Genomic DNA, 13,073 nt, shown 5'->3' with positions numbered 1-13,073 from the left:
AGAAACATGTTGTCACAAGAAGGTAATTTAACATCGAGAATATTCTATCCCATTATTGGCAGTATCAAACAAACAATCTTTGATGCCATTTCTACTTTTAAAAATAAGCACTTGAAAATCTACAGGTCAGCAATACAAAGCTTTCATTTGGGTGTATTATACAAACCCTGTCACAGTTAACAATAGAAAGCAGAATTTATTCTTGTGCTCATGGGTCACATTCAAGAGGAATACTACACAAAATTCCGAGAACCTCTGAACATTTAAGAAAAACATTTAGCCATCTTAAATCACAAAAATTAAAATTCAAAAAAATAGAATCTCCAAAATCTTGATGTTCAGTAGGCATTAAGTACTAGTTGTGTATGAATATTTCCAGTATTTGAATCACAGAACTTTATACTTTCAAAAACTGATTAATGGACCTGATCAGTGTAAGTATTGAACTTACATGTACTATTAACAGCTCTACAATGCTAGATAAAGATGACTGGTTGGCTAACTTTTCCAAAGGATTTATTTGGCAATGTTCTTTAAAAAGCCTTTTTGCCAAATTTCAACAGTCAATTTAGTGTAAATACTTTGCATTATAAATCATAATGAAAAACAAAATATCTTCACAGCTAACAAATAGTGACCATTTGTTTGGACTTACCACCATCACCACCTTGTTCTGCTCTAATCTGTGCCTCTAAATCATCAGGATTGATAACATCATAATCTTCCATTTCTCCTGATGGTTTGCATTTTCCACAACAGAAGCAACAACAACAGCAAAAGCAGCATCCAGTGATAATGCCACAGCATACAACAAGAGCCTGCCACATAATGAAATGATGATTATGGTTAACAAATGTAAGGAAAGAGTTTTCTAACATGCTATGATATTAAAAAGCAAATAGAATAACTGAACTACTTTTAACATTCATCATTTGACTTTATTTAAAAATTTATAAACAGCCTGCAGGGATCCATGAGATTATTTCAGATCAAATATTACCCATGTCCTTCAATCAAATGTCAGAACTTGTAACTAAAAAAAAAACACAGAAGGCTCTGCCACATTTGATTTAAGATCATGGCGTTTGCAGCTGAATCTCAATTGAAACGTTTTAGGTCATTTTCCATTATTTAAAAAAAATGTAAGTTCAAAATGAAATGACTTGAGTTAAATGATTATTGTGCCAGTTTAAACTGTGAACACATCACTTCATACAACAGGAAAATGCTGAGCACAAATCTCTGCAATGTAGTTTTGCAGGGTTACAATTAAAACGTGCTCAAACATTTCCGTTTCCTGCAATCAGAAACAGGTTTATTGTAATATAAAAAGAACAGGCCATTTTGTCCATCCAGCATGATCTACCATTTTTGTTAATCATGGCAGCTCCACCTTTAAGCCCCAATCCCTTTTCGCTTGTCCAACCATCATCCCTCATCAATACCTTTACCTGACACTAAAAAAACCCCACAATAGATTAATTGTAAATCATTATTGGATATTATGGTGGACAAAATCGACAGCGGTCCACGAATCATATGAGCCCTACCAGAAGGGCAAATCTGTATTCAAGATGTACTCAGCAGTTGCTAAAACATTCCAACTCCAAATTGTCATATTTGATTAATTGAGAGAGTGGATGGTGTCACATGTTAGGTAAGTATTTTCTTGAGGTTGGGGTGCAAAGAAGTGTTTATATTTACTATTTCAAATCACAGCTCTTAATGGTTGAATCTGAATCAATACAGCAAGTTCATTTTGGCTTCCAGATGTATTTTGGTCTTTACTGTTTCCAGGAACTGGTGGTAGATGATGAGAGGGCACAGTGAGAGTTTGGGGAAAATTGAGGGAAGGAGGAGAGATGGAAAGGGTCAGAAGAGGAAGCAATAAGGTGGGGCAAGAAGAAGGGTGGACTGAAATCCCAGGTCTCAGAAAAGATTGCATGATCTTATCAAAAAGAAAAGCATTCCATCACAACCTATGTATTAGGTTTCCATCAAACATGGCAACTACTTACACTACCCGAGTTTGTGGCATTTTACTGCAGCTAACACGGTTGAAGTAAACAGTACATAAGGGGAACATTGGGGGAGGGGTCATAAAAGACTAAGAAAAAATATTGTTTCTCATAGCAACTCATATAACATATCAGGAACACCAATTTATGGTAAGTCAAAATATATTTTTATTACGAGCATTGTGAAAGTGTTAGTGCATTTTCACTATTATACTCCATGAATGCACAATCTTATCAGAGACCTGGGCTTTCAATCCATCCTTCCCCTTGCCCCACCTGATTGCTTCCTCTTCTGGCCCTTTCCATATCTCCCTCTTCCCTCAATTTTTCCAAATCTTACCCTGCCCTCTCACTATCTATTACCAGTTTCTAGAAACAATAAAGACCAGAATACATCAGGGGAAGAGGTAGGGATGGGAGAAAGGGAGGCTGTTTAAACAAACTGAAGGAAGAACTAATACGAGACCAGCAACAGGCAAGCAAAGGCACAGAATCAGCTCTGGGGAGGACACAGAAACAGCCAAGGGCTCATTGCAGAAGGATAGGAGGTCCAATTAAAATAAATTATAAAATATTTAATGTTAAAATAATAACCTATTTGAATGCTTCAAGTTCCCCACTGCATCATCTAGGCAGGGGATAGAGATCAATAGGCAAGGAAGGATCAAGAAGTCCAAGGCCAATGGCTACTATTAGAATATGAAAAGGGGTAGGTGATGGCCACACCACCATACATGGCATGCTCCAGGTCAGGAGGCAAAGGGCAGTTGAGGAACAAGACAGTATCACTCCACAGCCTGGAATATGATGGCCACAAACAAGTGGATGCCCCGAAAATAGGGTGGAAACAGGTTTAAAACATCGGAAAAAACAAAAAAAAAAACCTCAAAAACTGGGACGCTGGGGGTACTAAGAAGAAAAGATGCCTGTAACTGCCATATGACAAGGAAGGAATAATACAGGGGCTTTCCATTGCAAATGCTCAAATTAAAGTTTGACAAAAAAAATTACACAGGAAGTAGGGCTCTGTTGACAGGAAATAATTCTATACAAGTTATGTTACATAAATGTTACATTAAAACACTGTACACAAGTACAAAGCATAGAAACAAAATTAAATCTCATTAGTTATGTATAGCAAAATATTGACAAAAACTGAAAAACAGTAAAACCTGGCAGGTTAAAGTTTGAGATATTTTGGGATGAATTGGGATATTTTTATGGAGGATGATGACATAATTAAGAGCAGAGATATCATAAATTATATCATCTTCATGTCCAATCCAAAACTATTAAGATCAATGCAAACGTGAAACCCTGGATTATAAAAGAACTTGAAAACAATAATGAAGGAAAGGCAAATTGCATTTCGTGTAGGAAATCAAGACCAATTTTAGGAACTGAAAATCAAAACGAGAAAGCAAATTCAGAATGCACATGATATTTATAAAGGCTGCATAACTGTTTTTGGACAAATAATTCCAGAGATGCATGGGATCATATGCATAAAATGGTAGGCTTCACATTGAAAAAGAGAAATTACCCCTTTATAACTGCAGATAATTCTCATGATGTTGTGAATGAATTGAACAGATTTTTTTTTTAGCTTGTTTGAAAATGATGATTTCTCTTCAGATTTTAATACCATGCAACCATTCAAGCTTATTGAAAAATCTTGATGTCAATCCTTCTCTGGATCAGTGATTTCCTTCACAACTGGACCCAACAGGTGTTAGTTTCTAGGACTTACTTGGAGCTCATGTTAATAAAAAGATCTCCTCAGGGCTGTGTACTTTCACCTTTGCTTTTCATTCTTTATATGAATGATTGAATGAGAGTACAATGAAATGATGATCCTGAAGTGTGCTATGATACGGTACTTACGGGTCTCATAAGGACTAACCAAGTAAACTACAGGAACTTGGAGAAGTTTGTAAAATGATGCAATAACGATTCTCTTAAATTGAATGAAAACAAGATGAAAGAACTAGTTAATAGGAAGGAGCCAATTAATAATTTTGTTCTCATGAAGATTCATGATGTGAACACTGAAATAGTTACTAACTACAAGTATCTAGGTATCAAAAAAATGATAAGTTGAATTAGAGGGAACAGTGTTAAGATATGGTGGCCATGGGGACATACACGATTATACTACCTCAGAAAACTAAAATCCTTTGAGTAGATCCCACAGTCATGAAATTGTTCTGTATGGCTGTAGTTAAGAGAGCCATCCTTTTTTGATATATTTTCTGGTACTGCTGTTTAAGAGTACAGGGATTATTGAACCAGGCAGGAAGGAGATTAGAAAAGCAAATTTTTCTTAATGAAATCTGCTCTCAAAAGAATTTTGACGAAGTTAAGAGTGTCATGAATAATGAGAATAATCCCGTCTCTCAATTATTACTGCAGGTTGCATTCAGGCAAAGGCTGCAATCCCTTGGCTGCAGAAAAAAAATCAGATCCTGAACTCATTTGTGCCCTTCTCTGCAAGAACTTTTAACAGAAGTTTGATGTATAGGTGAGGACATGCACTCATGGTGGAACTCATTGACTGATTATTTTAATGAATTGGAATAGTTTTTTTAATATATATTTTAAAGTTAGACCTCTGTGCTAGGGTAGTTTTTCATTATTATTCCTATACGCAACTTTTGAACAAAAAAGCAATGCACCCAAAATGAATTTCCATATGGACAATAAAAATGAAATTGAATTAAAATTGAATTGCAAACAGGTCAGAAACACTAGGCACACACTGATGTCCTCCAAAAACTATTCATGGTATTGGGTCAATAGTCGAGCCAGCTTTAAGCAACTTTTCATTTCGATGCAGCAAATCTAACAAAAACTGAATATCGTGAATAGCAGAAACACTGACATATAAAACCATTTTACATTTGTAAAGGATTTGTAGAAAAATTTCTAAAATTTCAGACTGCAGATTACAATTCAATTACCATAGAATTGAAAAAATTAAACCCACCTTAAACCAACATTTGTTCATCAAAAAGTAGTATTTGACGCTTTCTTCTCCAAACTGCTCAGCCACGTACAGTCCCATTGAGCCATACTCATCATAGATGCGTTTCTTATTATCATCATTCAGAATAGCATTTGCATTGTTTATTTCCTTAAACTTTTCTGATGCATCAGGATTATCTGGATTTTTGTCTGGGTGATACTTGAGAGCAAGTTTTCTGGTTGGAAAACAAAATAATAAAAGCTTCAAGGCTACAAACTGGTCACAGATGCTGCTATAGGCTAACTGTTCTTGAACTAGGGATGTCTCAAAAATGGTGAAGGAGCATTTGTGGAGAGAGAAACATGTTTCTATCTCCACAGATACCTCCTGACCAGCACATTCTGATTTTGATTCAGATTTCCAGTTTTCACGGTATTTTGTTTTTGTATTAGCATCTAATTCAAAGTAAACTGGAAATTAAATCAGCTTCTTTAAAAGATTAAGATAAATACCTGGAACAGCATCTTCATTCTTAACAGGTACTGCTACTATAAAGTTACATTTTACATGGTAAACCTGGATCACAAACCAGATCACAGCACTACTATCTTTAACTCTGTTTTGGTCAAGTAACAGCATTCAAATCAGATATATTTAGATGGTGGCATCATATCAGGAAATTAAATTTAACCTAAAAGCAACTCAGCAGAACTCAGTATGACTTGTTAAATATTGTTTGAGTTCACAGAAAAGAGAGCTTTTACAATGTATGAAGCAATATCAGATTAAATATTACATATCAGAAGAAACTGAAGTGCTTATAAAAGGAAAATTACTGCAGTGATATGGGAGTCACTTTAATCAACAGAAATTATTACACACAAAAGATGTAATGTTTGTACTAATCTTTTTCACGTTCTTTCAGCAGCTCAGCTATACCATTGCTGACTCCTTGTATTCAGTTAACTAAGCTTGCATGCAGTTAACTACCGTTGCTGGCTACACTTGTCAAAAAAAAAAATTCAAACCTGATTGGAGAAAGTAGGCAGGTTTCAGTCCAATTTACATCACAAAATATTTCTCTTGGGCAGTGAACACAAGAATTGGACAATACAACCTTAAGTCTCAATATTCAACTTGGAAATTGATATGCCCTGCATGCCATTTTCTGGCATTTTGGCCAGCGGAAATTTGCTTCAAAGCCATAAAGCAGGCATCCAGCATTGGGGTATGCAAGGACACAAGCTCATGGAAAAAACTCAGTAATATTAGAATAAATGTAATTCAGCCAGATCTTAGCTTTTTTGATGTTTTGTGAAGCATTTCTTTGTATTTGCTTTCAAACACAACCCAAATGTTTGCACCGATGGATTTCTCAGTGGGAATTCCCTTCAGAGGCGCTTGAAGTAGGAAGACCAACAAAGGAACATCAGAGAGGTCAAGCTGCATACGATATGCTCTGGATCACCCTTTGGTACCTCAGCATCTGCAGGTAGGTGTGAACAAAGCTCAGTTTGTGAAACAACCAATGCAGACAGAGGTGAAGAAAGCAGAGTCAATGGCAACACCAAGATATCTGGATACCCAACTGCAATTTCCAGACACACGGCACAATTTAAGCGTGCAATTGGAGTGCACTGGATACAGCAAAAGGCTAAGTCCCAGCAACATCCTGTGCAGTGCTGATGACCTGTGCTTCAGAGCTAAACACAAGAATGGGAAGATGGTGGTGTAGTGGTCATGTCACTGGACTAGTAATTCAGAGACCAGGGACCCCTGGGAACACAAATCCCACCACTGCAGCTGCTGAAATTTGAATTCAATTAATAAAAGTCTGCAGTATAAAGCTAGTCTCAGCAATAGTGAACATGAAACTCATCTGGTTCACTAATGTCCTTTAGGGAAAGAAATCTGCCAACCTTACCTGGTCTGACCTACACGTGACTCCAGACTTGACGCTGAAATGGCCAAGCACACCACTCAGTTCGGAATGGGCAACAAATGTTGGCCTTACCAGCAACACCCACATCCCATAAAAAAATAAAAACAAAAACACTCCTAGCCAAGCTGCCAAGAGACCTCCAATATCAGCATTTATTTGACATTGTAGAAAATTGCCCAGGTATGTCTTTTCCATAGGAAATAGGAGTAGACGACTATATGGCCAGCTCCCCAATTCATACAGCTGATCGGCCTCAACTCCACTTTCCCGCTTGCCCCATATATCCCTTGATTCCGAGAGATCAAAAAAAAACTCTGCCCCAGCCTTGGATCCATTTAACAATGGAACATCCACAACCCTCTGGGGCAGATAATTCCAAAGATTCACAACCAAGTGCATAAATTTCTCACGTCAGTCCTAAATAAATCGACTCCTTGTTCTGTGGCTTTGCCCGTTTTCCAGGTTCCTCAGCTACCTGTGTCAAAATCTTGTACGTGCCAATGAGATCATCTGTCATTCTTACAAACTCCAAAAAGACAACAATTTACTCAACTTCTATTCATGGGACAACCCTCTCACCCAAGAAACGTTAGTGAACCAATGCTCAATTTAGGCTCCTCTATATTCACTTGGCTCCAGGCCTCATTACAGCCTTGGGCCAAACATAGACATAAACTGAAATCCATGTGAGGTGTAAGTGACTGTCCTTGACATCAAAATTGAAGTTGATGCAGATTCAGGAAGTAGGGGCGTGCTCCACAGTATCTGGAAACCAACCCAAGGCAAAGTAAGATGTGGTTGTTGATGCCAATCATCACAGCCCCAGAACATCACTGCAGGAGTTTCTTAGTAAAGTTTCCCGGGCCTAAATATCTTCAACTGCTTCTTAATAACTTTCCCCAAGTGTCAGCCTTGGTAGCACTCTTGCCTCCATAACCTCCACTACCTAACAAGCAACAGGTGCACAGCAACGCTATCACCTCCAAGTGCCACACCATCCTGGCTTGAACATATTTAGTTGTTTTTCCTAATTTGTGGCTGGGTCAAAATCCTGGTGCTCCTTTCTCCACAGTATTATAGCATTGCATTCACCAAATGGGCTGAAGAGGCTCAAGAGGCCCAATGTCACTTTAAGGCATCTGGGGCTGAAAAATGAATGTGGCCTTGGCAGCAAAGCCCACCTCCCAAAAATTAATGAAAATAAATATAATCTGATCTGACATTTAAGTGCAGTATTGAGAGAAAATATTTTGTATTAGGAGGTACCAAGTTTCAATTAAGGTGTTACATTGATAACCTGCCAATCCGTTGAAGCAGATAAAAGACCTCATCAAGCCACTTACTGAAGAACTGTGGAGCCTGGTGTCCTGGTCAATATGTATTGGTTGACCAGCATCCCCAGAACAGATTAGGCTGTAACTTCCGAGCTCCAGAACGTCATATTTGGGCGGTACGCCCTCCCCCTGCAGTGGTTCCCAGGTAAGGCTTGCATGACAATTAACTGGGAAGTGCAAACATCCCACAGGCGATTGCCCCGCATTGGGAACCACCTGAAAATGTGACTTAAATCGCAAACTTTGGATGGTTGTGATTGTCTCACATGAATGGCTATCCAGAAGAAAAGTCAGAATTAAAAACGACCCACACCAACACCCCACAGGACTCACCATCACGCCCCAGAACCCCTTGGGTGTTCCACACCCACAGCTGACTACCTCACCCCCTACAAGTCTCCCCCACCCCCAACCAATACCACTCCCCTGCAATGCCCCCACCATGGGACTATGTCACCCCCTTGACCCCCAGCCCCCCACCGACTGCCTCAACCCCACCCAAAGGACTACCCCATTCCCAAGGTGCTACGGCCCCTGACGGGTACTGTCCACTCGCCATGCCCAACTCTTTTCCCCACCCCTCTTCTTTCCAACACACAACACCCCCCGCCCCCGCCGCCCCACCTCCAACCAGGCCTAACTGCTGTTTCCCACCTCCACCCCCCGCACCTCAGGCCCAACTGATGACCTTCACCACCTCTACCAAACCACCTAAGCCAGGCCTGACTATTGACCCCCACCCCCCCCACGCCGGCCAACCAACACCCAGTGGCCTAGCCCGACACATTCCCCCTTCCCCCCACCAGGCAACCCCAAGACTTGACCCAACACCACCACCCTCCTCCAATCCTACCCACTTACCTTATCCTTGGCTTCTCAAAGACCTTTAAATCTGGCTGGGCCTTTAAACTTACCCGATTTATGGCAGCTAGTGACATAAAAAGGGGATGGGGCTTACTTACTTGCGACTATACCTCAATGCAAGGTCCCAGGGCCGCGCTCCACTGTCCAGATCAGAGTTGGGAGGTCAGGAGAGATACGAACACCTGGACTTCAATGCAAAACCTTTCAAGCAGAGTGGCAATCCGACTCAGCTGCCACTCCATCAGAAGTTACAGCCAATTATCTTATTTAACTAATTTTCTATGTGCAAACTGACTGCTGTACTTAACAAAACAAATGACTATACTTCAAAAGTAAATTGCCATCTGTGAAATACCTACTGAACAGCTGGAGAAGATCAGAGGAGGTAAATAAATATGAGGATTTACCATATCTTTGGGTTGCTCAGAAATACCCCAGTCACAGTGCCTCTCAGCTGCACTGCAAGCAAAAGGCAAGCCACAGTGACCAGAGCTTCTATATTCTGACTAGACATATATACCATGCAGTCATATTCCATGCAAGGTTTCTGCACACCTCCTTAGTCCCACGAGTTCCACAATATGGTGACAATAAACAGCATATAGGAAAGTTGTCCTGAACTGTGGTGCATTAGTTGATTTCAGCTGCAGTCGTTGAGATGCTATAATGAATGATTTTGGGAAGGAAGAAACTAATTATTCCAGAGTTTCAGACAAAAATCAGCAGGAAAACAGAGTTTTGGCCATCAGGTCACAGGATCAAGGTTTGCTGCAGCTTCCTTACTATCCTTGAGCCCATCAACAATCAATTTATGGCAAGGCCCAGACATCAATTTAAAAAGAGATGAGGAAACAAAGAGATGGACGAGTCACGAGAGGAAAAGAAGTGCAAGGGGACAACTTACAATTATATAGCACCTTTAGCGTAATGAAACGTCCCAAGGCACGCTACAGGGGCTTTACAAAATAAAGTGACATGGAGCCACATAAGGAGTTTTGGCCAGATGACCAAAACCTTGGTCAAAAAGGTAGGTTTTAAGAAGTTTCTAAAAGGAGGAAAGCAAGGTAGAGATGCAGAGGGATGTAGGGAGGCAATTCCAAAGCTTAGGGCCTAGAAACTGAAGGCACAGCCACCAATGGTGAAGCAATTTTAATAGAGAATGCACAAGAGGCCAAAATTAAAGGAGTTCTGAAATACTGAAGGATTGTGCAGTTATAGGAGGTTGTAGAGATGAGGAGGGGCAAGGCCAAGGAGGGAGTTGAAAACAAGGATCAGAATTTTAAAATCAAAGTATTGTCTGATGGGAGCCAATGTAGGTCAGCGAGCACAGGGGTTACAGGGGAATGGGTCTTGCTGCAAGTTAAGACACTAGCAGCAGAATTTTAGATGACCTCAAGTTTACGGAGGGTAGAACGTGGGAGACGAGCCTGAAGCATGTTGGAATAGTCCAGTCTAGAGTTAACAAAGGCATGGGCGAGGGTTTCAGCAGCAGATGAGCGGAGACAGGGCAGGGGCGAAGTCGAGTGATGTTATGGAAATGGAACAAGTAGGTCTTAGTAATGACATGAATGAGAGTTTGGAAGCTTATCTAAAGATCGAATGTGACACAGGAGGTTACAAATAGACTGGCTTAATCTCAGGCTGTTGCCAGGGAGAGGGGGTGGAGCTGGTAGTTTAGGAAACAGAGTTTGGAACAGGGTCCAAAAAAAAGACTTCAGTCTTTCCGATATTTAACCCAAGGAAATTTCTGTTCATCCACAACTGGCATTCAGATAAGGAGTCCAAATTAGCAGCAGTGGAGAAGTTGAGAAAGGTGGTGGTGAGGTGGACCTGGGTGCCATCGGTATACATGTGAAAATTAACGCATGCCTTGGATGATGTTGCCAAGGGGCAGCATGTAGATGGGAAAAATGAAGGGGCCGAGGATAGATCCTTGAGGGACACCAGATAAATGGTGCAGAAACAGGAAGAGAATCCATTACAAGTGATTCTCCGGCTACAATTAAATAGATAAGGATGGATCCATATGACAGCAGTCTCACCCAGTTGGACAACAACGGAGAGAGGTTGGAGGAGCATAGGTTTATGTTTGTCACAGTCACAATGTGTGTAATTTGTGACTTTGATAAAAGCCATTTTGGTACTGAGGCAGGGAACCTGATTGGAGGAATTCAGACAAAGAAAAAAGTAGCCTCTTCAACAATGTAGCACTCCCTTAGTAATGCACTGAAGTGTTAACTAGGCTCTCTGCATCAAACCTCATTAACAGGGTCCTCAGGATACCTGGGCTCTTGTTAAATGTACCTGGCACTGGTTTCAGTATTCAAAAAGCAACCATGTATATGCAGAGTTCTAGTGGGCATAAAAATTGAAGGCCTAAACCAGCAGGATACATAGTAAGCCTATACTGCAAATCTGTAACCAGTGTAAATACAGCTGTAAAGCATTCATGAATGTTTCAAAATACTGAACGATAAAACTCTGCACTATTCTATGACAAGTATATAGAGTAGTTATTGGAAAACCTCAAAATTAAATAGTCAAGGTTTCAAAAAGAACAGTGCAATTTAATGATTTAAAAAATGTTTTTCATACCTGTATGCTTTTTTGATTTCCTCTGGCGTAGCTCCTTTCTCCAATCCTAGTGCCTTGTATAAACTTTCACCAGTTCGGGACATTGTACGTTGAAGCCGTGGTGTAGCCATGTTGGCAGGCAGCTTTAAGGGAAAAGCAATTTTAGCTTGACATGAATTTGCAGTGTTTCAACATGCATACTCTTATTAAATGCACTTTATGTTTAAAATGCAAGGATATGCTATAAGAGTTTGCTTACGGCAACAAGCAGACAATTTTTGAAATCAAAGCTTCAATTGGGAAGTGCCCATTTAGAAAGGGTAGTTTTCCTTCTTTTGGTATCCAAAGGCTCACAGGTGGAAAGTTGGATCATAGACCAAAGTACTGACTAAACCAAACTTAAAGCTCCTACCCATTCTGAAATGGGACATAATCCCAATCAGAAGTTATCCACAATGCACTGGTAACACTTTTACTCTTGCATAAAACATACAACTTCAGTAGTGTCAGTTTAGTTGCTGTACATGCGTTCAGTGGAACAGTCACAATCTGTTAAGGTGTAAGGGAGAGGGAGAAGAAAAGGCATAGATTACATACATTTCAATGTGAGCTAGATCAAAACCCAAGTCTGGAGGCATGTTAGGCAGCTTGCCACTTTTGTCCATTTTCCAACTTATACATTTGGCCAGCCAAGTCAGACATTGTAGCTTGTGAACACAGGAGCGGATTTACAATGAAACATACTATGCTATGGCACGGGACCCCCAAATGACAAGGAGGCCCCAAAATGAGTGACTGCTGAACTGTTGGAAGTGCTGTCTTTCAACTTAGACATTAAACTGTCTGCTCCACTGTAAACAAAACACCTCCTGGCAGTTTCCCCCCTTTCAGGACACTAAAACAAACCTTTACGCGATTTGCGAGCTTGATGCGGCTGAAGCGAAGGGGAAGGAGAGGAAAAGTGGGGGGTGGGGAGGCAATGTGGATGGATGGATGGCGGAGATCTGAGAGATGGGAAACACTCTTCAGTAATGTTCCTTTAATAATGCCACCTCTTGTGGCTTTTAGATTCACCCTTTTGTGCTTGCTTGGTTATGGTGTGCAGGCTGCTTTCAAAGTGCTAAGGGTTTCAGTCATACAATACAGTTCCAGGAGAGGAATGGTGACACAGTTCTAGCTTTCAGAGGCATCAGGTTACATTGCTGGGTGGTTAAATTTTCAAAGTAGGTTATAAAACGAGAGGGGTAGGGGAGAGAGAAATGATCTGGGAACACAGCACATTCATTTTACTGCATAATATCCCTTCTCTTTGTAGGCAGTAGGGTTTGTTTTTTTAAAAATTCATTCATGGGATGTGGGTGTCGCTGGCTGGGCCA

The 13,073-nt window shown here is 40.3% G+C and overlaps 1 protein-coding gene across 3 annotated transcripts in view; it reads right to left on the bottom strand.

The window, feature by feature from the left end:
- The window catches only part of dnajc5ga (DnaJ (Hsp40) homolog, subfamily C, member 5 gamma a), a 56,446-nt gene that overhangs the window by 33,236 nt on the left and 10,137 nt on the right, over nucleotides 1–13,073 (bottom strand). For all 3 annotated transcript variants that reach the window (XM_041187622.1, XM_041187623.1, XM_041187624.1), the window contains exons 2-4: nucleotides 11,719–11,840; nucleotides 5,005–5,218; nucleotides 656–818 (exon numbers count right to left, since the gene is read on the bottom strand). In XM_041187622.1, coding sequence (XP_041043556.1) covers nucleotides 656–818; nucleotides 5,005–5,218; nucleotides 11,719–11,828 — 487 coding nt within the window. In that variant the 5' untranslated portion in view covers nucleotides 11,829–11,840. The remainder of the gene's footprint in view (nucleotides 1–655; nucleotides 819–5,004; nucleotides 5,219–11,718; nucleotides 11,841–13,073) is intronic.

The sequence above is a fragment of the Carcharodon carcharias genome, chromosome 5 (genome assembly GCF_017639515.1).
Source record: "Carcharodon carcharias isolate sCarCar2 chromosome 5, sCarCar2.pri, whole genome shotgun sequence".
Lineage (NCBI taxonomy): Eukaryota > Metazoa > Chordata > Chondrichthyes > Lamniformes > Lamnidae > Carcharodon > Carcharodon carcharias.
Note: the sequence above shows the minus strand (reverse complement) of the source record. Positions and strands in the feature narration are given on the sequence as shown.